Here is a 27,705-nt window from a genome sequence, read left to right as displayed (position 1 = left end):
AAAATAATAAACAGATTAAGTAATAAAAAAAACAATAGTTCAACGTACTACAGTGTCTACTAAAAGTAAAGCTACAATACAATAGCCACATACACAACACACACTCGCATTAATTTTCAGAACTATTTTAATATAATTTATTAATTTCTCTCCTCTATTTCTCAAACTCTCGATGTCTTGAAAATTTTTCTTTTCAACAAAATGGAAAAAATTTCGAGGATAAAAATCTTTTTGAAAGTGCGCGAATTTGTTAAGCAAAAATGAGTAAACTAAAATGAATAATAATTAATAAGTTGAAGTATTGTTGTAAATTTTAAGCTAAAAAAGAAAAAGAAAAACAAAAATGGGACAAAAATGAAAACATTTTAAGGCAAAAGGAACAAAAAAAAAAAAAAAACAACTATGAGAAAACACAGGGTGATACTTTGAAAAATTATTACAAAGCATAAGCTAAAAAAAAAAACAAAAAGAAAAAAACACAAAAAAATATAAATGAGAAAATGTAAAAACAAAATAAAAATGTGGCAAGGCATAGAAGTTGGTAAATGTGTATTTAAAGCTTAGAAATCAACCAATTGATTTTGTTTATTAATTTTTTGATTAAAAAATATTTATTTCCTTTGTTATTCATGTTCTTTGCTGTATATATTTTAAATTTTTTTAATGTTTAAATCAAACTAAACCAGTTGATTTTCCTTTTCAACCACAAAAAAATTCGATTATTGAAATATGAATACAAAACCTTAAGAAAAAAATTAAAGCAAACAAAAAAAAATTAATAAAGAAAATAAACAAAATATTTCAAATACAAACATTAATGTTTTTTGCAAACTATAAATGTGCATGTAAAAATAAAAAGAACAACAAGTTAAATTATGGATGTGGAAAATCGCTATGCAAAGCAAAATTATAGAATTTAAAATATATAAATATATATATAAAAGGCTACAAATTATTTAATCAACAAGTATTTCACACATAACAACAATTCGATAATGATAAACAAAAAAAAAAAAAAACAAAAAAAAACTGAACTATATGTAAAACTAAATGATTGGCCATTTGCATAGATGATTCCATCGAGAAATATGTCGATAAAAACGGAAGAAAAAATAAAAAAAAAACAAAATGAAACCATTTTAAAATCGATTGAATAAAGAATTTATGAGAATTATATGTACATTAAATGTGAAATGTTTTAATATTTCTTTTTAGGACTTCATCTATTTTAAATTCACTTAGCAAGAAAAGTTTATCGGACTGGATTTTTTCAGTCAGACTCGAAAGGTTTTCCCAATTAATTTCGTAGAGATATTCTAAATAACAGGCCCTATACTACTTATTAGTCAAGTGATTTTTCTGAGGTATCTAGTCTGAAAAAATTAATCAATTAATTGCAGTTTGATATAAAACTGAAAAGATGACAGAATATAGGTTTGTTCAGCGAATGCTTAAATTTGAAGTATCTCAATAGAGTAAAAATTTCACGAAAGTCTTTAGAGTAAATTTGACAAAAGTCTCTTACTTATATTCCTTTATTATAACGAAATATGCAAAACTTAGTCAAATATATCCTTATGTGATGCTAGGATAAATGGTAAAAAATTCGTTTAATCATAGATTGTGCATTCGAATGGATTTCAAATTCATAAATTTAAGAAATTTATCAAATTTCCAAACTATTGCAAGCAGTTAATAAGTAAATAAGATAACGAAAAAATTTCGATTTATCACATTAGATTTTCCTGCCTTAGAAGTACATCTAAAACTTCAAACTCTATGAAGAATATTCTAATCCATTGAATACCTAAGTAAATAAAACTGCAGAAAGATTAGAAATCCCTAAATCTATGTAGATTTAGTCCCAAATAAATATATATCTTTCAAAAAACAATTATGATAAGTGTGGTTTGAACAAATATTTCTTGTTCGTACCTGTCCTCAGTTGGCGAGGTTCTTCAATCTGTATAAAAACCCTCAAGCAAAGTCATGGCGTTGGTATAGTCTGTTAACTGGTTTCAAACGAATAAGATGCAGCAATTTTTAGTTATTTTCATGCTGGTGGCTATGTCCGCTGGTCTACCTCAATACGGTTATGGTGGTCTATATCATCCAAATGTGCAATATCAAGGTTATGGTGGACCTTTTGGTTGGATGCCTGGATTCTATGGAAGATCTGGTTATCAAGGTGTACCTTTTCCTAACAATGTGGCCAGTGTGCAAGGTGGTGAAGTAGTCGCAAATAAAATTTCTCCAGGCGGTTTCATAGCGCATGCAATTAACAATGATGCTGTGAATTCTTCCGGAGTGTCTTCGAGCTGGAGCTACTTTCCTGGTGCATTGGGACAAAGTAATAGTAAGTAATTCAAATACTTGTAGCACAGGTACTTTCTAACATTCTGACACCTTTTAAAGCTGTGCCAACCGATCCTAAAACTGTGACAAACGACAACTTAAATCAACCTCCCAATGTTAATAGTGAATCAAAAAAACAAGACACTCTCCCAATCAATTCTGAAGTAGAACAATCTCCACCAGCATCAACTAAACTCACTGCCAATGAAATAAAAGCAGCTAAGGAATCGATGTTGGCCTATAGGGAAAATGCTGCCATATTACTTCGTCAAGCTGATCAAATCGAAAAAATTTTACAACAGCAATAATAAAACAAACAAACATTGAAATAATTAACAAAATTATACAAAATATATAAAAATTAAATTACATAATTTTCTTTATAATTCAAAAGAGTTGTGTTTAAGTCTATTTGGAATAGAAAAAGTACTTAGGAGAGGTCCGATTTCAAGTAGTAATTATAGTTAATTTACTTGAGTAATATACAAATTTGAGTCTGATATGTTAATGTCAAATGTTGCTAAAAATCGCTCAACCTAAACAAATACAAATTTAAATTTTTGCTAACCATTTCAAATATAAATAATCTCAATCTGCCAATCTTTTCTGAAGCTTTTACTCAAAGTAAAAAGCTTTGCGTAGCTTAAATAATGAAAGACAGCTTTGAAAACACTGGCGACCTCTAGCCAAAAACACTGAGAAACTAACTATGGTTTCGGAACCAGTAAGCGTACGTTAAATGAAGTGAAACTTAAGATTGTTATCTGTAAAGAAACCTTTTAAAGAGACGGTCTCATCGGTCGTCTTATTTTATATACATATTTAAAAAAAACAACGCTATCAGGCAATAGAGTATGTGTTTTCTATATATCTTTATCTTTAGGCTAATCGGTAAAAAATATATTTAGATCTTATTATCTATGTATAGTATATAGGTTGGACTAGTGGTAAATATCAATAATTTTCGTCGTCTATAGATAATAATACGATATTTGAAATTTTAAGTCTCTAAAAATATTTTCCACAGGATTCTAAAGATTTTCATTATGGCTGTAAACTGGACTTTCCTTCACTGAAAGACAATGCTAAGAAAAAGAAAAGGAGGAAAGGAAGGAACCAAGTGCTCGGCAAATATGTTCGAAATCGTTTATACTGATTTCCAAACAAAATATGAAACTCCCAAAATGAGTTTCCGGCTTTCACATCTATAAAAGGATTTCATAAAACCTTTAGTAGCTTTCATGTAAAAGCCCCACAAATGTTCCAAATATTGCATATATGAAGCTAATTAAGTTAATTCTAAAAATTATCTTTAAGTTAAAGAATTATTTGACTAATATTTATATAGAAATGAATAGGAAAACATTAGTTGCGAATTTGAATGATCATTTTTCTTCGATCATCATTTCAGGGGTAATAATTAAATTAATAAAGCATTTTAGTCTCTTAGTGTCGTTTCAGATCACCATTAGTTTTTTTCCCTCCATCCACTTTCTTTGATTGAAACAACATTTTTAAATTTACATAACTATGTTTAATTTGTGTTTTAATTTACAGAATTTCGTAAATTATATTTCATTTGAATTATTATGCCCAAATAAATTAGATAAAGAAACTTAACTTAAGATTCCCATAATCGTTTTTTATATCTCTTCTTTTTTTTGTATTTGTTATATGATTTTCGTCTTTTCTTAAATTGAACTATATTTGTAATGACTGATTTTCGTTTTTTAGATGAAGGGTGAAAAAGATACAAAAAAAAAAAGCACCAATCGAATCTTTTCTTCTTTTTCTCTCTCTTTCGCTCTACGTATTAATTGTGCACCAATTGTGGTTTCTTGGCAAGATTTCACTAAACAAATTTTGCATGTGGTTGATGAAGACTTCTCCTCCTACTAATGCTGCCTACGTCTAAGACTTAAACATAACAACTTTTGATAATATCTGCTGAATGGTTAACGCTCACGCCAGGATGCCATCCAGAGCATGAATCACTCCATTAGTGGCTGGGATATTCGATGTGACCATTTGGGCATCATTCACTTTGATTTTGCCAGCAGAGGTCTTTTGTAAGATGACAGTTTTGCCCGTGTACAGGGAATCCTTGACCTGATAGAAACGCATGCCAGCTGAGAATAGAGCTCCTGGAACAATGTGTTTCATGGCAAACTGTTCGGCAGCCTCTTTGTCATTGTACAGTTTCTCGAGGGTATCCGAGTCCACATCGCTGAAACTCTTATCGACGGGTGCAAAGACAGTGTAGGTTTTAACACCTGCAAACAGATTAAGTTAGAATTTTGTTGAATTTTGACTCATATTGATTCTTACCCTTGCTCTGAAGTTTCTCGGACAGGCCAGATGTATAAAGGATCTTCAGGAAATTGCTGAAACGTCCCTCACGATCGGATTGCAGAGTCTGGAGAAGATCACCCACAGGTAGTGGGAACATTACACGATCCACAGCATGGGCCACACCCTGAGGAATTTTAATGTCCTTTTTGTTCAGCACAACCATTGCGCCGTTAATCGTGGTCAACTGGAAGGGTATTAAAAGGATTTAGTAACTCCAAATATTTGCTTTCATTAAGACTTACAGTCACATCGTTCCATTCCTGATCGTGCATATTATATTGATTAACACGCAGTTGTGTGCCAGCCAAAGATACACCCGTCATCTCGTCCTGCAAAGTGGCTATCTCAAAGGATCCAGGAATAACGTGATGGAGTAGTAGCTGCAATTAAAAGTTATCTATAAGTTGAGAGTCCTTCTTGCTTTACAGACGAATCTTACCCCACTAAGCAGTCTTGGATTCGATTGGAATTTCTCTTCGGCACGTTCAGGTCCTCCGAGCTGGACTAAAAGGTTCTTGAAGGCCTTGTCGGTGGGCACAAAAATGGTATAGGGTCCCGTTTCGTTGAGTATGCTGTCTAACCCCGATTGGCGCAGATATTTGGCCATGGCAAAGAGACCGTTGGATTTAAGAATTTGCAATAGATCTTCACTTGGATTGGATAGAATGGAACTGGGAGCTCCGGGACTAACGTGGGCAGCCTTCTCTGTGTTCTCCGTGTTCTCTGTCTCTTGGACAAGAGCATCAGCGTATTGTGGTACAGGGGGCAGAAGATCCGTTGACTGGCTAAGATCGGAGAGGCGTTCGGTAACCACTGGCAGATGAGTCGATGGCCCAGTTAGGTAAGAAGATGATGTCACTGGTGATGAATTGTAAATGGGAGCCGGTGTGGTTCTCACCAGACTGGCAGCTGCAGCGCTGGGCGTGCTACTCGCATACACAGAGCTATAGTAGGTTGAAGGTGAGGGAGTTGTTGTTGTTGTGGTCGTGGTGGTTGATGTTCTCGATGGATGATATTGACGATGATTGCTGGGAGTACCGCGCGAAACGAACGGAGCTGGTGTAGTTGTTGTTGTCGTTGTAGTGCTTGTTGTTGGCGCCTTAGTCGTTTGAATGATCTTGCCGCTCTTTATTTCCACCACTTCATCATTGGGCAGCGAGAGGCGGGACACTGATGGAGGCAATTTAATTTCACCACTGCGTATCCTCTCCAGAATACTCTCTACCTCGGCTCCAGTTTGTTTAGTCTCCTTTTCACCATTAGCCTTGACACCTTGGATCTTGAAACTGCCATCAGACTGTTCTTCCAAATACACATAGGTGGCCTTTTTCTTGGGCGGCAGAGCAGCAGGAGCAGGTGTGGCCTTTGGCTTAGAACTCAAACCCTCAATCTCATAGCCATCGGGAATGAGACCACGTTTGGCCAACTCCTCCAAGCTAGGTGGTTCATCTGAGTCAGAGGTAATAACTGCCGAACTGGCAATGCTGTTGGCTCCATTGGTGACACCTTGAATATCGCCAGCTCCACCGCCATAAAGAGCCGCCAGGCTGGACAAGTCCACTCCGCCGGGCAATGATCCAGTTGGCAGTGTATCGGACTCTTGTGGATCTGGAGAACGTAGAATTTGTACCTTGCCTCCGCCGGGCAGCTCCAAGTCCTTGCTCTTAGTGGGAGCAATGTCGCTAAGGCTCAACTTGGCCTCACCACCCAAAGCTTGTTGGGCTAGAAGTGTTTGCAATTGCTCTTGGGAATAGGCCTTTTGTCCTTGAACCAAGTTGGGATCTGTGGTACGAATAACTTGCACTCTCTGGCCATTGGGTAGAACTAAATCCATTTCATCGTAGGTCTTATTGCCCGTAAGCGGCTGCTGCGGATTCTCAGATAGGGCAGCTTTTAGTTGCTTCAACAGATCATCGCGGGCAAAGGTCTTGACAGGTTTCTTCTGAGATGATTTTTGGCTTGGGTATTTGCTCAGTTCCGACTTGACTTGGGCATAGATATTCTTTTTGGGTGTTGTAGTAGCCTCAGTGGTTGTTGTCGTAGTAGTTGTCGTCGTCGTTGTGGGATGTTCTTTGTAATATTGCTGCAAAGCATTACTGAACTGATTATATTCGGTTGGATGGGCCACAGGACGTCCCCTGACATACTGATTAGGATTGTAGTTGCCTCCATTATGTTGTGTGATTATGGTAGGAAGGACATGAGTCTTTATCTGATGCTGTTTAATGAGAAAATCTTCATGTTGCTGACGCACTTTGTGCTGGGATTTCTCATACTGCTTAGCCACAAATTGTTCATGCTTCTGAATGAGTTTCTGTTTATATTCCTGATCGGCAGATTGGGCAGTTGATGGAGCTGGAGCATTCACAAACTGATGCTGGAATTGGGTTTGGGGTGGCTGCTGTTGCTGGTAAGTCTCTCTCGACGGTTGAGCTGGGAAAGCTGTGGACTGAAGGTTGCCAAAAATTGGGGGCACAGGTAGTCCCAATTGGGGTGTAAGTTGATATTGTTGCTGCTGCTGCTGGTGCTGCTGCTGTTGCTGATTGCTTGGCTGTTGTTGGTAGACAAATTGAGGCTGTTGTTGCTGCTGCTGTGGGGTCAGAGTCTGGAATGTTGGCACTGGAGCCTGACTGGGCAATTTCTGAGTAGTCTGGGGGAGAATAGGCGAATTGAATTGCTGTGGTTGCTGGAAGCCGAACTGAGCTTGTTGCTGCTGAAGTTGTTGCTGATAAGAGGGTTGTGGTGGAAAAGCAGTTGATTGCAGGCGGTTATCTGTGAAAAAAAGAAGAAACTTTGTGTGATTTGCTTACAAAAAAACAAGGACAGTGTTTTAAACTTACCATATTGTTTTGGTCGCTGAGATAATTGCTGCTGCTGCTGATGTTGCTGTTGTTGGTTACCGGCAAAGTTACGTAAATCCAAGAAGTTTTGATGATGAAGATCTAGATTGCCGCCGGCCTGTTGTTGTAGTGGCAGTTGTTGCTGCTGTTGCTGCTGCGGCTGTTGTGGAAACTGAGGAGCTGTTTGCAATTGATTTTGCGTAGAACGCTGAAATTGCTGATTGCTTTGGGGTTGCTGTAACTGCTGCTGCTGCTGCTGCTGTGGGAACTGGCCAAAACGATGTTGCTGCTGCTGATGTTGATGATGAGCATGCTGTTGTTGCTGTACCTGCTGACGATGGGGAATGGGCAATTCAACACCAGCCTGAATAAAGTTCTGTTGATTGTATTGTTGCAGATTCAGTTGACGGCGATTCGAATTGTGAAAGGGCGGCTAAAATGATAATCGAAAGAAGTAAAAGTCAGTTAACAAGTTTCCATCAAATAAACTGTAATAAGTAAAACATTGCATCATTGCAAAAAAAAAGGCAAAAGAAAACCAGATCCATAGTCTGGTTTTTCGCATACACTTGGCTATTGAATTCACATTTCAAACATTTCCCTCACCATTTGGCCAAAAATAGACATGAACCAGTTTTCAAACTGTTTGCTGGATGTTCCATTTTTCACTTTTTAGTTGCGCTTAATGGGAAAAACTAGATTTTGGTGCGTCTTGACATGGGTTACATGGATGGCATAGATTGTGGGGTCCTTGCCATTGAGGGTTAGTTGGTCAAGTTGAAGTGAATGTGCAACTAGTAACAGTAACTAAACTTGTACAATTTCGATTTGACTTTCAGCTGATTATTTAATATCTTTTCAGAGCTCATCATCATCCGCTTTAGCTTGGATCTTTACAAAATCTTGAATAAATAATGACAAGTTTATTTCTTCTTTGGCTTAGCTTCCTCTTAAAATTGAAGTCACAATTGTAGCCCGTTTTTTTTTGTTTGTCATTATTCCATGGATCTCACAGTGTGACCTGCTTATACAACAACAAATCCCAATCCCCCATGCCAATCTCTAAAAGACAGATCCCCTGTCCCCGCCACAAACTCCTCTCAAATATGCTCGTCATACAAAAATTCGGACATCATCCGCCAGAAATTGCCGTTAGTTATACAACAACAACAAGCTGTATTCCAATATGTGTGTTTTTTTTTGTTGCTGTTGTTTGGTTTATGACTAAACTGCTGTATGTATAATTTAATTGCCAGGTCCATAAATCTTTTCGATGCCAGTGTGTGTCTGATATTCCCTAACCTATCCAAACTTCCATCAAACCACGCCAGTAAAACTCTTTCTTTTCGCATGGTAATTATGTTGTTGCCACTAATGATGCGGCTCATCATCGTGATGACGATGCTGCTGCTGCTGCTGCTGCTGCCACTGGGCTGAAGAGATGAGGCTTATGATGATGCCGTCAATGTTGTCAGTGGGGCGTACTATTATGCAATCGCTATTGTAAAGAAATTATTCAAGTTGCTACAGCTCAGTTCAAGCAACTCACTGCAATTACTGTTTCAAGTGTCCGACCATTCGAGTGTGTTGCATTCAGTAGTAGGATTTAGTGGGTTAGTTGACTAGTAGAAAAGCCCAGAAACAATATTCGTAAATATGAAGAGAACTTAAAGAGATAAAACATATACTTGATTTCAAGCATATCGTAAAAGAAATATTTTAAGCCAAACAAAAACATCTAAGATCGTTGTTTAAGTAACGAACAATTAAGCTATCAATTTAACTGCATTTGAAACTGCTAGTTACAACTTCTAAGTGGCTATTCAAAAGAACTCTACTGAAGACATACCCATTTAAACAGTAGGTAGTTACCTTGTCGACTACACACCCCTTATCTAGTACCTTTCAATGTCTTTCAAAGCTAAAAATTAGCCAAATTCATTCGTTGGACAAGGTCAATCAATGGTCTGGCCCAAATACCTCACACAACATAGTACAAGAGCATCAAAATGCGACAAAAGCCTTAACACTTCGCATCAATTGCAATTGAAGTGTCTTCAATTCAAGTGACAGTCCATGAAAATGAGTAGACAAACAAATCAAAATTCAATGGCTTTGTACGAAATACCAAATTCGTTTCAAAGGTCTATTCCATGATGCCCAAGAGCATCTAAAACATAGACGAAGGAAACAGAGAAGACCAAAAAAAAAGGTTAAACAAAACGGCTAAAAAATGATTATGAAAGACCAACAAAAACAGTTTGGCCAAAAATGATGAGTACGCAAAAGGGCGTGATTTTATTTCTTTATGACCATTTTTATTTTCCTGGGGAGAGGCTGTCAATGAAAATTTCACAGTGAAATAAAGTTATGAAATTTTTATGCCATTTCTTTCGCTGGTTAATGCAAATCTTTTTAGCTTGAACAAGGTCTGGCCAACGAAAGCGAATTCTTTTAATTGTATTTGCTTTTGCGTAGCTCTTAAGACTTGACGCTACTGTCCATCAACATCAAAGTTAAACAAATAAATTTTGGTATTGTGGGCGCCACCAAATTCGCTTTGGACTCCTACTCAAGGCGAGGCAAGGCTAGGCAAGCATCAGACAAAGATACAGATACTTAGATAAAGATATAGCTACAGCCTCAAGACACGCAATTCGCATTCATCAGTTGCTGCTGCTGCTGCTGCTGCTTCTGCGTGAGGCATACTTATTGAATTGGAAAGTTAAACTTGCATTGCATATTTAAATTTATTTCTTACAATTTAATATAATTTTTTATTATATTCATCTTCTTTTTTGTTGGTTTGATGTTCGCTTGGCACGCAATTTGCAATAATTATTGGTGATTTTTGACTTGAAAATATTATTATTTTGTTTAGATATAATTGTTTTGATTGAGTTTTTGAAAGTATGTTGAGGCTAGCAAATTGAGTTATTTGTTTTATATACGATCAGTGAAGGCCAGTTTTAGTGGTTATGGAATAGGAGGATAGTTGAGAGTATTGAAAAGTTAAGGCGATCTACGGAAAAATTTACTCTAAACTATGCTTAGATATTGGTTTTGATCATGGATTTTCCCAGCTAATAATTATAAAAAGAAAAACATTGAATTCAACTCTTAAACTATCCTATTTTTATTAAACAAATTTATGCAATTTTTCTTGTACAAAAGATATGAAGGTAGTTATTTATAAATAGTTTTGCTTTTATGTTTTTTTGTTTATGAGGCATTTAAAATATTTTACTATTATTTTATGCATTTTTTGTTTTTTATTTCTCCACTTTTGTTGTGTGCTTATTCAAATTTAATGCCAATTACAGACAACAACCGAATATTATAACCAAAATAAAAGGCATCTCTCATCTCATTTTGGTAGAGCCATTGCAATTAGCCATATGAATATGTTAATTACTACTAACTGAAACAACCAGAAGCAACAACTGACCCATTAACACGGATTTTTGCATGCAACTACCATTAAAGATGTGGGTTTATTTAAATTACAATTGAGTTGAGTTTCGGTTTTAGTATCTTTCAGATACAAGATGCTAATGATATAATAAATCTTTTTGTGGCTCGTTAAAAGTGTCGGAGTATGTCAAATTAAAGAGCTCTAACAAAATGTCCCCCAAAGTGCAAGTGGAATGTGAAGAAGATGATAACGATGATGCCAGAGCTAAAGATGTGGAAGGCAACAGGAAGCTAACCAAAAAACTAAGTGTGCAACTTTTGCCATTGGCAGTTTTACCCAATTTTTAAAAGCAACAACACAAAAACAAAAATTTAATTTAATTTATTTTTGTATGCCACTTTGTAATTTCAATGCATTAACTTGTTGTGTTTTTTGTGGATTTTCAAGTAGATTATGCAATCTTTGTTGCAAATGATGAGATGCAGTTAGCCATCTGATTAAATGTTTTACAAGCCAGCAAGGCAAAAATTACAGGATGATCAAACAACTTTTTTTATGAAATTATTTATGAAATGAGTTATGTCTTTTGCTTACTCAGACTTAAAAAGATGTTAATATTTTAAAAAAGAGATATAAAACACATTCAAATCGATACAATCTGTTTGACTATTAAACCTAAAGATGTAATTGTCTAGGCAATTGTTTCAAATATTTATCTTCATCTCATATATTACGTTTCAGTTTCAGTTTTTTGTCTTACTTCTCTTAAATGATCTGCTCATAATCATTTGGATCTCATCTATTACACACAAAAAAAAAACAAACTAAAACATTTGTAAATGATGCCCAATTGTTCAATGCTTGTTACTCCAGACAAATCGCGCTAATTTTTTAACAATTTAACCATCGTTGTGAGGTAAGGAAATGATAATATCTAACAAGAGTTGACCAAGTTTCTTTTTAGGTCTTGTTGATTTTTGTTTTGTTTGAGGCGATTGTTAAATAACATTTGTTTATTTTTTTTTTTTGTTTTTTGCTGTCTTTTGTTTGTGTTGTGATTGCAACTTCTTTTCTTTTTTTCTTCTTTAATGTATAGGTAACTAGTTAATGTTTTTTCTTACGTTAGTGTAGGTGAAGCTTCGCTTGAGGCAATTTCTAATTTATTTTTTAGTTAATTACACAATTTTATGTAAATTTCTCTTTTCTATGGACTAGAGAAGGTAGCATTCTTTGGGCTAATTACCTATTTGCCTGGCAATTAACATGAAATGGAATCTCCTCGCTTTGCACAAAATTGCAATCAAGCAATCGTCCAAAGTGAAAGGGAATTGCCAAATGTTTTTAAAAGATTGACCAACTAAACCAAAAGCCAAACAACAGTCCAAAACGAAGCCATCAAATGGTTCATATGCACCATGTGGTAACTGTCAAGTCGAAGCTAACCAGTTCTCAAGTATTAGATCTGTGAATTTGCTTAGCCAGTTTTTTGCCTGAATTTAGCTAAAAGTATTTAAATTTTTCTTACAATCGATGAGTTCGATTTGGCAATAGTATGGGCACGATTTCCCAAAAGATTTCAGTTCAATTGAGTCATTGAAAATGAGGATAAAGTGATCATTTAATACTATTGGCACACAATAGACGAATAATGCAAAGCAAATCATGGCAAAACTGAAAGTAAATGTCTTTTTTTTCAAAAGAAAAATTATAAATGTGATGAGCTTGATAAATAGACGTCAAATGGGAATATTATGCTTTTGTGATATATGAGTTTTTGTATTTTTATGGTGCAAGGTCATGTCAAATCGATATTATTTGAAAAACAGTTTCGAATAGAAAGGAAATTTTCTGGACTCAAGGCCAAAACTTTACCCAAATTATTAAGATTAAAAACTGTATTAATTTAGGAATTGTTGAAACTTTTCTGGATGTGCAGTGATCATTTCAATGACACGATTTAGATGAAGAATTTTCAACTAATTTGCTTCTTTGATGTTGTTTTTCAAGAGGCTTAGTTTAATTGTATTAAAATAATATGCTCAAGACTTTACAACAAACAATTTTAATGTTATTTTTTTATCTAAGTAATTGCCCACTGTACAATGATAAAAGTAAACAAAATACAGCAATAAAGTCATATACGAAATTTTAAAAGTCAAGCCTCAGGTCGGACAGAATGAAATCATGTGATAAAGAACTCATTCAAATTCAAATGTTGATCAAAATGTTTATATTATAGTCAAAAATTCAAAAGTTCTTTATTTATAAATTGTTTTTATTAATTAAAAACTCAAAAATATAAAATATATTAAAAAATTAAATAAGTTTTATTTAATAATTTAGTTTCAAAAGCTGAGGGAAACATTTTGACATAGATTAAAATTTTAATAAACATTCCATTAGCATTCTTTATTCAATTACAAAATTTTGTGCATTTGTTTCTCATTATAAGTGAATTTAAAATCAATTTTCAATCGAGTGATTATTACAAATGAATATGATATGAATTCTTAAAACGGCCTATTAATAAAACATCTAATGCATACTTGTTCATTAAAAATTGAAACCAATTTGTATTGCAATCATACAACTAAGCCTAATGACGCCGGTTGATGCCTTGTTAACACATTTTAAATAAACAAAAATTGACATTTAAGTGGCCTAGTTGTATCACACTTGCCATAATGATTTATTTCTTCTTGTTTTGTCTAATTCCCACAGCACCGTAAAAACAAAAACACTTGGACATAAAACTGCCAAAAAAATAGAAAAAAAAAGGTAAACGCTTGTAACAACCTTGAGACGTCACCGAATTACCAAAAAAAGAAATCATCAATTGGCCAGCAAAAACTAACAAACAGCAACGAGGTACAACCAAAAGTCACAGAGGCCATAGGGGCAGCCATGGATGATGATGAAGACGGAAAAAAATCTAGTGCAAGAGACTTAAAGGCAAATGCTGAGACAGGAAACTTAAAAACGGGGCCACCGAATTCCGTTGCCATTGGCCACATTGACAACATGGCCGAAAAGAAAAACAACTCAAGTTGCGCAAGTTGTTTTTGAAGAATTTATCGTAAGCCTCATTCACTCATTCACCACTTGGGTAACTTTTAATTAAGCCAACTTGGAGATTTTTTTTTACTATTTTTGGTTTTGATTTGAACTATTAAATTCTAATTAACATAAACAACATAAATGCTTAGCTAAACTGTCAGACAAATCACTTTCACTGCTCAAGAGAAGCAAAACCAAAACTAAAACCAAGACCAAAAAAACACAAAAAAAAGCGAAACAAAACGAAACCAAAACTGAAACAGAAAAGAAATTTACAAAATTTTCGCTTTCATTTGATGCTCCTTCTGCATCTTCTGCCTCTCCATCTTCGTCTATGTGATGTGAAATCAATTATGAGTTATTAACAAATTAGCCGGCAAACTTTAGTCATGTAACTGACAGCTACTTTGATACATCTGATCATCAGCAGTGTGGAGATTAAGTTACGCCCTCTACAGGCGATAGAAAATTTCAAATATTCCTATGCCACACTCACTCACAATCAGTTGTAAACTGGTTTCACTCTCTTTTTTTTCGTGCTGCCTTCTACCTGTCCGTCTGCACAGGTATCTCACGCCCGGATCTACTCTCATTAGCATAATACCAAGTCAATTTGATTTGACAAGCCAAAGGCATTTTTCGACTAATATGCCAAACGTTGTCGTAATCAAGTTGGTCGAAAAATTCGAATAAAGTGATAGAGAGGGGGGAAGAGAGGAAACTTCAATATTTAAGTCTGTGTTATGGAACTTTCTTTGTTTGGCCTGATGTTTCTGGCTTTGTCTATTAATAGAAAAAAATATATCATGTAGTTAATAAAATGGAAAAATTTTGGTGCTGGTTCATGATTTATATTGGATTCCGATGGGAGGGATTAAGTGTATGACATAACATTGTAGATACTTGATTTATAGCTGCATTATAATGTTTATATGTGATAAAAGTATTGGCCAGAAATCTTAAATATGTTATGTATATACACAATTCCATTTAGTTTCAGAATTTATTATCAAATAAGAAACAAAATGCAAATGTAGTTTCATAGAAGTTCACTTCAATTAAGGAAAAAAGCCCTACTTTATTTATAGACTAGATATAAGCCAAGTAATTTAAAAACTTTTTTGGATATTTACATAATTAAATACAATCATTTAAGTAGAAAAGAACAAGTATTTAAATAACACTTGGTTCAATTGATTTTCAAAAATATTCTATAAGTTCCCACTTTAGCTTATTTATGATACCAGAGATTAAAATATGGGAAATCAATATTAAAGGCAATATTAAAAACTTCAATAGGAAAATCTAAAAACCAATATTTTGTTATAAGGTTAATATTCAAAGCTCGATTAAGTTACAACCTAAAATAGGTTTCTGAATTTTCAAGCTAGACAAAAAAGTTGAATTCGATAGGAACTTATTTCCAAAATATATATATAACAAATTTTTTGGCTTAGTTCCCTTTAAGATATAAAGAGAACAAATTTTATGGACTGCTAACAATGATTATTTTAAGTTTGTTAATTGAAGAAATCGTTTACTTTTAAGAACATTATAAGAGACAAAAATGTACCAATATACTCGTCCATGCATAAATTATGCATTATCACTATGATTTCAAAATATAAAATTTTGAATCACTTGATAGAAAATTAAAAAAATTATTATTTTCCAAGTTTTAAAATAGAACTTGTAGTGATCGCAGTCGCTGGAAATACTTATGTTTTATTCTACATTTAAATTGCATTATTCTGTATTTAATTTAAAATTCAAAATAACTAGAAACTTCACAAACTATAGTTATATGTTTCTAGTTTATTCGAATATATTTAATTTTAAAATTGAATCAAATATTTTAAGCCTTTGTAGACCATAATTCATTCGACCTTGCCAAGTTTTAAATCAAAGCATTGGGCTCAATTACTTGATAGATTGACTTATAGACGAAATAATGAAACTCTTTATGACTAACACTCTATTCACTCTATGCTGATGGCCGCTGGGGTTTTTTCTTCGCACTTTTGATCAGTCACTGGCCAAAGACGCCAACATTCAAATTGTCAATCAATTGACACTTTCGATCAACTTCACTTGCTATCTCCGACCTGATGTGGGTCGTCGTGTTGGCATTTAATGACAACCACAAGAGCACCTGTCCACCACAAACCCCCAACCCCAAACTCAAACCCTAGGCGCAAGCGCATTGATTGTCTTTGGCATTTAACAGCAGACGAAGAAAAAAGAGGCAGAAAAGAAGAAAAACGAAAGCGTTTTTATATGCGCCATGCCATTGCCATGAATAGCAACAAATGCTCGAACGTGAAATTAACATGTTGCATACACAAAAGAAAGACAGAAAGAAAGAAAGAGAGACAGTGTAGCAGAGAGTAGAGGAAAATATGCAGGAAAAATATGACAAAAACAAAAAAGACCCTAACACTCTTGGGGTTCAGTGGCTTTTGGGTTTGGGATTGACTTTGCTATGCATGTTGATTGATGATTGATTGATGTTTTCACCAGAGAAAACTGATTTTTTTTTCTCCCTTAACGTCTTATGACTTTAGGAAAAACTAAAGATGCTGAGGCATGACACAACAAGAAGAAAAGGCTAACCAACAAAGGTTAGCTTGGGTAAGGTTAGGTTACCAATGGATGAAAAAATTTATTGTAAAAAGTTTTTTTTATAAGCTAAACTCAATGAATATTATGATTTGTTGTAAGCCATTACCATGCATGGAAAAAAAAACTTTTGCCAAGATTTGTTAATAAATGTCTTAATAAAGATATGTGTTTAAGAAAGATGGTAGAAGATGCCTTATTGTAAAGCGACTAAATTTTAGTTTGGAAAGTGAATTGGTCTCTATTTACCTATGTAATTCAGAGCAATTTGACTCTAACTATGTCAGATTAATGTATGGTAGTCATTTTTTTGTAGTTATATAAATCCAAGAAATATTTGTATTGAAATGTTTAATCTTTGATATATATTTAAATGGTTCGATAGGGGACATTCATTAATTACATGAGCTTTGACTGTTGGGAAATGGTCAAAAAAAATCGAGCAATATTCAATTTTATAAGAGGGACCCACATTCAACAATTTTTTAAGGAGCTTTACAATTAAAAATTGCTTAATATACGCTTATTTAATAATTGAGTGAATATAAATGAATAGCTTCACATAGAAAGAAGTAGAATTATTTTTTAACAAGGACCAACCATTTTTTTGGCAGACTCATTTTTGAAAGAAGAAGTCTGTTAATTTCCTTTACCTATATGCAATGTATATCATTTGTTAAGCTCAAAAAAGCAATATACACCAATCCCGACAAGTCAAGTCACTCAGTTACTCAGTACATTCCAAAACCACTGGCTAAATGAAATTCACATTACTAACCAAGTATAACTTTACGCTTTAGATATCTCTTGCAATGCCACATTATTTTTGCTAGTTATATGTATTTCTTCTTCTGTAATGCATTAATTATATGGTATTAGCATTACCCCAGCATAGTTTTCGAGTTGAAGGCTCTCAGACATGCAATTGCATTGCTATCATCCTACAGTCTCCCCCCTCTCCAAACTTCTCCCCCTAACACCTCGCCCACCCGCTTGGCCATATCATTTGTCAGAAGGCAATGCCATTGTTTTTGTTTTCGGAATGGAAAAGAAGGGAAAAACTTTTTTTGTGTTTGTTTTCGAATTCATAATTTATGGGTTAGCAGTGCTCCAAAAAGAAAAGAAAAGTCAGCAGTCTGAATGAGTCGAAAGTGAAGTTCTTTTTAATTTTAATTACATTTACTTAATCATTTGGCTTTTTGTGGCTAAACAATTAAGTCATTTCGTAGATTATATCGGGTCTCTGGGATAAGTTTTGGAGTTTGAGTCTGGGTAAGGTCTCTTGCTTGATATTCGCCAAATGCTGGAAATGGTTTTCTGGGTTTTAGTTGAGTCTGGTCTCGTGTCCGTATTTGTGGTCACGCAAAGCTTTCTCAGAAAAAAAAACCAAAAATAATGCAAAGCTTCATGCAAATTAAATACATTCGCTTGTGTCGCGGTAGGTCTCTAGGGGTCTCCGGGTCTGAGTCCGACAAATGTTTTAGATTGCCGCCAAAAAGCTTGCCCACTGAAGTCAGTAAACTGTAAACTTGGTTGCAGTTCGTGACAATATTCAGCAATTACCCCCCGTCTCCCGTCTCTTCACTGCAATCCTCTTCCCTGCCAGTTGGCAAAATTGTTGACCATTGTTTTGGTCGGTTAGTAACCTCCATGTGTTTGGAATTGTGAAATATACTATACACACAAAATGTGTGAACGCATGGGCAATAGTTCTTTGATTATTCAGTTATTTGGGTATTCCACTCACTCGAATATTTCGCATATCTCTACTTCTTGTTGGCCCATTAAAATTTCTTTGAAATCGAAAGCAAGAAAAAATTGTTGTTGATTTTGCCTTTGCATGCTTAACTGATGCACTCAAATGAACAGAAGAAAAAAAATTTAAAGGGAAAAATGGTTAACAACAAAAAAGACCGCAAAACAAATTAAAATTTATTATTTGCAACAAAACGAAACACTTTGAAATGAAATTGCAACTCTGAATACCTTTGCGGTGCAGCAAATTCAGCCAAGCCAAGCGAAAAGTGTTTTCCATTTTTGTTGTTGCTGCTGTTGCTGTTTTGTTGTCTTTACGCCATTCCAAAAGGAAAACTGAAAGTGGCAGACTCTTAGCTCCTACGGGGCGGGTAGTGGGACAATGAAGGCTTTGGGGCTATTCGGTCGGTCGCTAGCGATAATGTGGCATGAAGATGCTCGCCGCACTCTAGTGTGAAGTGGGTTGGCTGCATCCACTTCGTATGCATAAGCCAGCGACTGAATGGGTGGGTGAGGGCCTCCATGACAGGTGCTAAAGAGACTCCCAAATTTGTGGGGTACTTTGACTTTGGCGTACCCATAATAAAAGGGGCATGCCTAGGGGCCAGCCAAACGCAATTGCATCAGAGGTGAGTAAATAGCCACAATTGAAGTGGTCAGCTGAAGATGCGGAAAAAATGTTATGCGAAACTAAAATTATGAAAGACCTTGTCTAAGAATTTGCTTAGATTTTGTAGGCTTCCTATACGGAACTAAGTTAAAATGCTTTTGTTTCAGTCAAATATTAAAAATAAACTGTCTTAATATTAAATATACAAACATAAATTGATCACAACTAAAATTAATTTTAATCCTAATTGCTATTTACGATCAATATTAATCTTTATATTAAAGACTGTCTAATAACATTTGTAAGTTAAAACAAGCCATGAGACTGAAACATATTCAAAATATTCAATTGAAAATTCTAGAACTTTAGATATGTGATATACCATTCAATAGGGCTTCCATAGTATATATTGCCTGACAAATACATATTTCGTGTGAGTGTGTGATAACGTTCTGAAAGTTAAAAGTAGAAACACTTAAAGCAGTTGAATGAAATTTTCTTATATATCTTGATTTAAGTTATTATTCTGGTTCAAAATTTCTTTGATGTAAGCAACTTGTTCTCTAAATTTGTTAATGCGGCTTACCAATTCATTTTTTTTTATCAGATACTTCTTTTGAACTAATTTAAAACTTAAGATGCGGGTTATCTAATTTTGCCGATTTCTATTTTAAATAATTTATTCCAACACGAAATCTTTGACTTTCGATTATTAATAAATTTCTCCTTTTATGGAGGATCGTTAGCTTTTGAACAAATTACGTTTAAAAATATTTCAATTTATTTTCTAATTCCAAAATGTATTGTAATATTTTTATCTAAAAGCTTTTAGTTCTTATTACATCATTAAAGGCAATTTCCATTAACTAATTTAAAGAATCATCTAGACTTAAACAATTGATATATAAGTTTTTTAAAAATAACTTAAATATAAAAACACAACGCAGACAATTTTTTCATTACAATAAATTCTAAATTGCCAAAAGCAAATTATTTAACAACCACCAACAATTTATTTACATAATTCACACGATGAAAGCATTTTAAAATCAATTTGTTTATTGCATCAGCATGTAGCAAAAGCCACAAAAATGTCATTAATTGAAAATGTTTTTGAAATACGCAAAAACCAAAAACCTAAAGTGCAAAATGAAAAAAAAAAAACCAAATCAAATGGACAAGTTTCAAAATAATTTAACTCCCACCTCGGCAGTGGCAGAAGGCGAAACAGGCGAAGAAAAACAAATTATGCAACTTGCAACTCGTTGGCCTGGCTTGCAACATCCCAACGGCAACAGCAACAACAACAGTTGGAGATTCCCGCCTCGTTTAAATCTTGTTTTTTTGGGAACTCGATGCCAGGCAAATCACAAACGCTTCTTCATTTTCGCGCAATAAACTTTTCACCCAAACAGACCACAACAACAGCAAAAACAAAAACGAAAGTGCATCAGCCCAGGCAAGCAGCAGTCAGACTAAGAGACAGACCAACAGCCAGACAGACAGACAGTCAAAGCAAACGACCATAACCAGTTGCCCAGTTTTGTGTGAACTCTCCTCTTGGGCTTGGCTATTGCATTACGTGGATGCCTCGTCGGAGGATCGTTTGACTTTTTGGCCATATTTGCCATACGATTGGTAAGAAGAAGATGCAACTAAAAAACAACAACAGCAACATCAACAACTTTAAGGAAAAAAAAAACCCGTTTCATGCGGCCTATGAGTAATGCGGAAGTTGACACTTGTCTGGTTACGGATTGGTTGGATGCACCACCAGCACCATCATCATGGTGGGTGAAAATTGTCATTTTGCCTTGATATATTTACTGCATAGTAGGAGCAGCAAGACAACTAATTGCAGCATACATCAGGCAACAACTGAACAATTCCTATAAAACATAATTTGTAATTAGCTAAATTTGTTCAGAAACGAAACAAAAAAAAAAGTAGAAACTATGACAAAATGAGTTTTGTTGCCCAAACGATTTTTAATGACCTGGAAGACGATGATTCAACTGTCGCGTTGCCTGTCAATAGGCAGCGATGAATTATGTTCCAGGCCCTTTAATACTTTCTTTTTCGTTGTCTTTGGAGACTAAAAATGTGAAATTTTTTGTCCGTATACCTTTCGATTAATGGCAAAAATAAAACAAGAAGAAAAAAACTTGAAGCATTTTGTGTAATGACTTAATAATTGAAGATATTAAACGAAAGGGGGAAGTATCTCATCTTCCCTAGATCACTTGATTTGTTGTAGCATTTTTTCACTGCTTCTCTTTCGGTTAATCAAATGAATCCACTCAAAGATGAAATTGATTTAATGCCTTAACCAGTTGGTGGCCACTTTTTGTTTTTTTTTTTGGTCTCTATTGCCCTCTCTCATTATCCGACAACAAAAAAGCCAATCAAACGAAATCGCATCTAAGCGTTGAAATAGGGAAGGTGATTAGCGTTCAATTATTTTATTTGTCTTGACGATGGCTAACTGAATGGCAGCAATAGCAATGGCTAAAACCAATTCGATTTACTTATTTGATTTTGTGGCGCCAGTTTAGGGCCAATTGAAGTGCTATAATGATACATGATTAGCTCTATATGAGTGGCTATGCAGACAGTTCGGCAACTTTCATTTTTCAAGCGCCCCACAAAGATCCATTAACAAGTTGTCACTTTACCCAACAAACAGAGACAGCTAGAGGAGAGAGAAAAAGACCAAGAGCGAGAGAGGGAGAGGCCCAGACCCTATACAGAAATATCTTTCAGATAAATATGCAACCGAAAAAAAAATAAATAAAACAAAACAACAAAATATTTATAAAGATCTCTCGATTGACCCACTTTCCACCTGCCAACCGAAACCGAAGCAGAACCTCCAATGAGATGAAGTCGCAAAAAAATACAACAATAACAACAACAACAGCATTAACAGAAAATGAAAAGAAATTACAATGAAAGAGCACAACAGACAGATAGGGCTGGGCCGCCAATCTCTGTCAAAAAGATACAACAAATTATGGCCAACACGTTTTGAACGTTTTGAATGCCTCACTACCTCAGTCTCAGTTGATTTAAATCTCATATTAATCATTCGATGATAAGCATTTTACAATAAATTATAATATCTTTAATCCCTCACACTCCTGGTAGCTTAACTGATTAGATTTTATATAATTTCGAATATTTTCAGTAATGATTATACAATAATTGGAAAATCAGGAAAATTAACACTTAAGTGTTAAGCATTAAAGTAATCCATCAATGGCACGTTGTCGGCAGTTTCTGTAAGTCAATATTTGGAGAAAATATTTCAACTCTTTGTTATGATTTTCAATGAACAGGTCACTACCTTTATTTGGTCAGCTATCACTTTATGTAATCAAAAACTGTCGTTTAAATATATATGAAATTTGCTGGTAATTAATATTATTTGCTTTAAAATGCAAAAAAATTACATATACTTATGTGTACTTGGTTTATAACAAATATTTTTTTACAAATCTAATTCTTAAGTAATTGTTAGGCGTTTTAGAAGCTTAAGCAAATGTTGTGACTTTTTTACTTAAGAACTTCAAGCTAATTGTTTGAGAATCTTTAGTTTAAAATATTATTTTTACATTTTTAAGGAATGTGAATGTTTTATTGTATTTACTAAAAGCACATAGAAAATTTTCTAATAAGAAACTTTTGTAGTTTAACAAAAAATTCACTAGAACCACAGGTTACACTGACAATGTGTATGAAACTTAAGATTTCTAAGAAATTTGGTAATATTCTGTTAGAAGAGTTTCATTCCTTTTCTTGAGGCTTAATATTTTATTAAACCATTGATTTTAACTACCAAACTGTAAGGATCCACGTTCAAATCTTTATCTTACTGATAATAATAACAATAATAGTAATTTTCCTTAAGCAAAGATGTTAAACTCGCCAAATTGTTATATTAAGTAGGGCATTTGAGATACTTCCGCATGGCATAAAAGTCATTAAACAATGGTAAATCTAGGAATGTGATGGAGCTAGCTCTACCCATTTAAGATTGATAGACCCTTATACAATATAGCGTATAACGATACATGATATAGTTAAAATCAGTACAATTAATTCTCTATATTAGGTAAGAATACTTCAAAACTTTTAGTTGCCAATTGGTTGTCAACAAATTTCCATATAACACCGCAGACATTAATCCTAGAACACAAATCAGAAATTTGGGTAAAAAAAAAATGTCTCTTAGGAAAATTTCTACAGAATTTTCTAACTAAAACTGGTTATCGATGCAAAATATGGCCAAGCTAGACCCAAGGCATCAGGATTTAAGATCACCCAGATCACAATTTAGGAAATGTAAGTAACACAAGAAAATAGATTAAACTTAGTGTATTTAAGTAAAATTGGTAAATATTTTGAAATATATCAAAGAAGGAAACCAGACATAAATATTGGACTAACGACCTGGGTTCACACTTTAGTAAATTCAAATCATAAATCAGTTAGTTGCCATGTTACACATACTTATTGAATGCACAATTGAAATTGATCTGTATCTTTGGCTCGATTTTGCCATTGTCCTTAACCTTTTCTCACTGCTGTTGAAATTTCCTTTTTCTTTTTGAGCTCTTGCACAACTTTTGTCTTACGAAGAAAAACGTGTTGTTGTTGCCGCTTCATCTATCCTCTATTGATATAGAGTTTTGCAAGTTTTTTTGTTTTGTATAAGGCAATGGCCTTCCGATTACATACAAATAATAATAAAAAAAAAAAAAACGAAAGAAAACATCATCATCATCTTCCTTTTGTCTGAACAGGAACTGGTTGCAACCAGACAGAGACAGAGACTTGGCTATTGCTTTTATATATATATATTAACTATTTCTTAATTTCAGCTTTTATTATTTCTGCAGTCGTGTAAACATAAAATTGCTGCCACTACAACATCTGCTACAACTGTTGGGCCCAAACGTCCAGCAGCAGCTTTAATTCATTGCGCCAAGTCAAACCAAACCATGCCAAAGACAAAGACAAAAAAAAAAGAAGAAAGAAACACTCAACCGAATCCGCATCCCGAGAGTAACAACAATTTGCTGTCATCGAACATGTTCAGTGGGCATACTCATTGTTGTTGTTGTTTTAATTTTTTAATTTTTGCCATTTTATTTAAATTTTTTATGTTGGGTTTCTTGCTTTGCTTTCACTTTTGTTTGGGGCCGCAAAAATATTTATGAAGATGCACGAAGTCAAAAGAGGAAAAGAATTAAGAAAATTAAGTAACAAGTTATTGAGTTCCCCGTGGAGCCCTGAGGGGGTTTGGCATTTATTTAAATCGATCAATGTGAATGGATAAATTTACCCATAAATGTATATACTTTTGTTAAGCATTAATGAAAACGAAGACTTCCTTGAACTGATATCATTAAATTAGCCTTGCTAAGAGCAATTTCTTAGGGAGAATCTGCCAGTCTTTCTGTTATTTGCTTTCATTTTTAGTAAAGAACTACTGTCAATGAATTTATTAAAGCTTTGTACAAAGAGTATAGTTATAGAGTAATAGAAAATATTCAGAAAAAGATTTAAAATGTTAAGATATTTATTTTAATCAGATTTTATTTGACTGTGCAAATAATTTATGGAAGTTGAAGAAAAGAAAATTCACACAAAAAAAATGATTAAAGGTGTTAAGATCTCAATACAAATCAGATTTTTGCACGTAAATTTTATATCATTGTTTAAAAAATTAAGAAAAAAACTGTTGCTAAGATTAAAATCAATCATAAATTCGCGCTGTTTAAGACATTAATGATTAACATAATCTTCAGATCAAAACTCTTACTTTCATTGAAAATGCAAGCATAAAGAAAATTTTTTGATCATTTTTTTCGATAATGTTTATGAGACTTCATCGTGAGTTTTTCGAAGTTTAGCAAATTCCAAAGAATTTATATTCTTACTTTTTTTAAAATTATTTTCTAGAGACTTCAACAAGCATTCAAGAGTTGAAGAATGCAGTTAAACTATTTTTAAAATTGTTTCAAATAAAACTTCCTATGACTTGCAATTTTCTTTTAGTTTTTTTTTTTGCCTTTGTGATATATTTCTTTGTGCTTTATTTTTACTTTTGTTGTATATGGCCTTTCTTTTGTATGATTTCTTGACCAGTCCAAGTGAACAGGTTTATAATCTAAACGTTGTCTCATACCATTATGACTTTTACTCTCGGCTTCCTTTGCATCTTCATTTAATCACAATATACAAGACTGGGTATAAACATACATATATGTATGATTGTATGTATGGAGGCATATGTATATAAAAAAAAATATTTTTGTAAAAAGGGAAAGTTCATTGAGGCGTTGAAAATCATTTTCGTTTGCAGTTACAATTAATATGAAAATTTTATCGTTGACTTAAACAAAAATATTTTGAATAATTGAATTGTTAAATAGGCTCTTAGGCAACCTAACCAATCTTACAACCTCCCCCCAACTCTTGATAAATATGTAAAGAAAGCCTTACGCAAGTCTAGGGAATTTTTGTTTTGTTTTTGTAGTTGCATATTTGAGTTTGAGAAACTTGTCTAGTCAAATTTTTGAATTCAATTCCTAATCTAAGCGTGGTAGCTAACTTTCATTTAAGTTCCATTTCTTTTTTTATTTTTTGCCCAAGATCTTGGCCTCAAACTGTGTCAAGCATGTGAAATTTTAGCCAAAGTCAATTCAAACCATAAATATTTGCATAACATTCAATGGGAAATGTTATTTGTGTGATAAATATTTCTTTTAATGATTGTTTGGCCGTACGTCTATCTGGCCCAAACTGTATTGATGTATTGGCACATATAAATCTATGCCTTTTGTTAACAGATATGTGGAACAACTGACGTCGTCTATTATGACTCCTATGACTTTGTTCAATATAAAAAGAGACGAACGAATGATAAAAATGTTAAAGACTGAAAAGTGAATCTATTGAAATGATATTGGAGATGGGAAGTAGTTTATAGCCATCATATCTAGGTCAAATCTCATATAGTGGTATTCCAAAATGAATCATAATTTTAAAAAGGAACTGAGTCAGTTACGAACTAAAACGGTTTCATCAAGCAAATCTTTATAATTTAATTCCTTTAAACTGAACTAGTTGAACAATGCTTAAGTAGAGCGAATAACATTTTGTAGTTTTTTATCTTGAATTTATGTTTTAAAATTTAATTGAAATGTATGACAAAAATATATTTTAATTTTCTAAGAAATCATTATTTTAATTAATCTTTAAAATTATTTCCATGATTCTAACAGGTTCTGGTTTTCGACTTCCGTTTGACTTACCCCATTATGTAGTCCTGCATTCGGTGGTGGTATAAATCCTTGTGCATTTGCCGTTATCATCCATAGGCACAAAGTGCCCCACATGGCCAATAAAACACGCATGATTCACAATTGAAAAATGCTCCGCGATATTTTGTTTTAGATTTTTTATTTAAATTTCACAATTTTTTGCTGTTTTAATTCTCAATAAAGTGAAACTAAGATTTCAATTTGTTTTGCACTTTTTTAATTTAATATTCGAACTTTTTGTACTTTTTTTTCCGAAATATAACACACTGAATATCAACTATAACGTTTTCTATTTGCCTTATGCAAATGAACAAGTCTAAAAAGAATTTCAATTTTCAAAATTCCGTTAACGTGTGTATGAGTGTGTGTATGTGTGTGTTTGGGTCTAATGTTTATGTTGGTTTTTTTGGCGGGGGTTTTGTGATTTGCCGCAGACACAACTTGTCTGGTAAAAGTTCGATGCTTAACTGAAGATCATTAAACGTTTGGTAACAATTTAAGCCAAGCTTTGCAACGAAGATGCCAAAAAAAAAAATAAAGACGCCAGCAACAACAAGTCGTCAACGAAAGACGATGAGTAGTTTGGTAGACGAGCATACAGGGCTAGCCGGCAACATGCTGCCGGTAATGGCAAAATGTTGCACAGTTTCGGGCCAAAGAGAAAGCAAAGAGAGCGCCAAGCGACACAGTGAACAGAGTGAAAGAGAAAGTATTACGAGAGTTATGTTACTCATTTGCTCGGCTTATCGAATCCAGAAATGTATCTGACTAGCCAAAAAACAAAAAACACACAAATATGATGCAGACATCATTATTTGCAATTCCGATTTGCGCGATTTACAGAAATAATCACGTAATTAGCCTAAGTTGGCGTACTCGGAAGTAAGATTTGAGAACATGCAGAACACTTTAGCTGGCGCAATGAAGGCGTTATGGCAATGAAGAAGAATGCCATGAAAATATTTTAAATTACATTACAATCATGTCTCAAAGCGATTAAAATTGAAATTCCACGACTACTTTACTGATTCATAGTTTTTGGTTTTGCTTGTTTTTTTGTACATGATTAATGCAGAGCTAGCAGCTTCACTGTGATCTATGATTGAGTTGAGTTGAGTAACTCCCGCTGTGATTGTATCATAAGACGATCTACTCATACTTACATCACTTTGAATAACCAGAAGGTAGCTTTGGACTTGATCGCTTATTGAGAGGATCACAGCTTGAAGCGTTCAATCATTGGTAGCAATGATCTATGATAAAGTGTTTATCTCTTCGTTTACATTTTTGATGGATTGTATGTAATTTAAGAACTGATGAAGTTAGACTTGGCAGAGATTATTCAATTTTAATAACATACTAATCTTATAG

The 27,705-nt window shown here is 33.8% G+C and overlaps 2 protein-coding genes across 2 annotated transcripts; one reads left to right on the top strand and one right to left on the bottom strand.

Moving 5' to 3' along the window:
- Window positions 1-2,013: 2,013 nt before the first annotated feature.
- LOC124460319 lies at window positions 2,014-2,667 on the top strand. Its single transcript, XM_047010859.1, has 2 exons — window positions 2,014-2,356; window positions 2,416-2,667. The coding sequence occupies exons 1-2, from the start codon at window positions 2,032-2,034 to the stop codon at window positions 2,661-2,663; spliced, it is 573 nt and encodes a 190-aa protein (XP_046866815.1). The 5' UTR covers window positions 2,014-2,031; the 3' UTR covers window positions 2,664-2,667.
- Window positions 2,668-3,866: 1,199 nt separating this feature from the next.
- Window positions 3,867-26,783, bottom strand: LOC6642263 (mucin-4). Its single transcript, XM_002064720.3, has 6 exons — window positions 26,326-26,783; window positions 7,548-7,980; window positions 5,147-7,479; window positions 4,950-5,087; window positions 4,684-4,891; window positions 3,867-4,628 (listed from the first exon to the last, which is right to left on the bottom strand). Exons 1-6 carry the CDS (start codon window positions 26,425-26,427, stop codon window positions 4,318-4,320), a joined length of 3,525 nt encoding a protein of 1,174 aa, XP_002064756.1. The 5' UTR covers window positions 26,428-26,783; the 3' UTR covers window positions 3,867-4,317.
- Between the last annotated feature and the right edge of the window lie 922 nt (window positions 26,784-27,705).

This window comes from Drosophila willistoni (genome assembly GCF_018902025.1).
Source record: "Drosophila willistoni isolate 14030-0811.24 chromosome 2R unlocalized genomic scaffold, UCI_dwil_1.1 Seg167, whole genome shotgun sequence".
Taxonomy (NCBI): Eukaryota; Metazoa; Arthropoda; class Insecta; order Diptera; family Drosophilidae; genus Drosophila; species Drosophila willistoni.
Note: the sequence above shows the minus strand (reverse complement) of the source record. Positions and strands in the feature narration are given on the sequence as shown.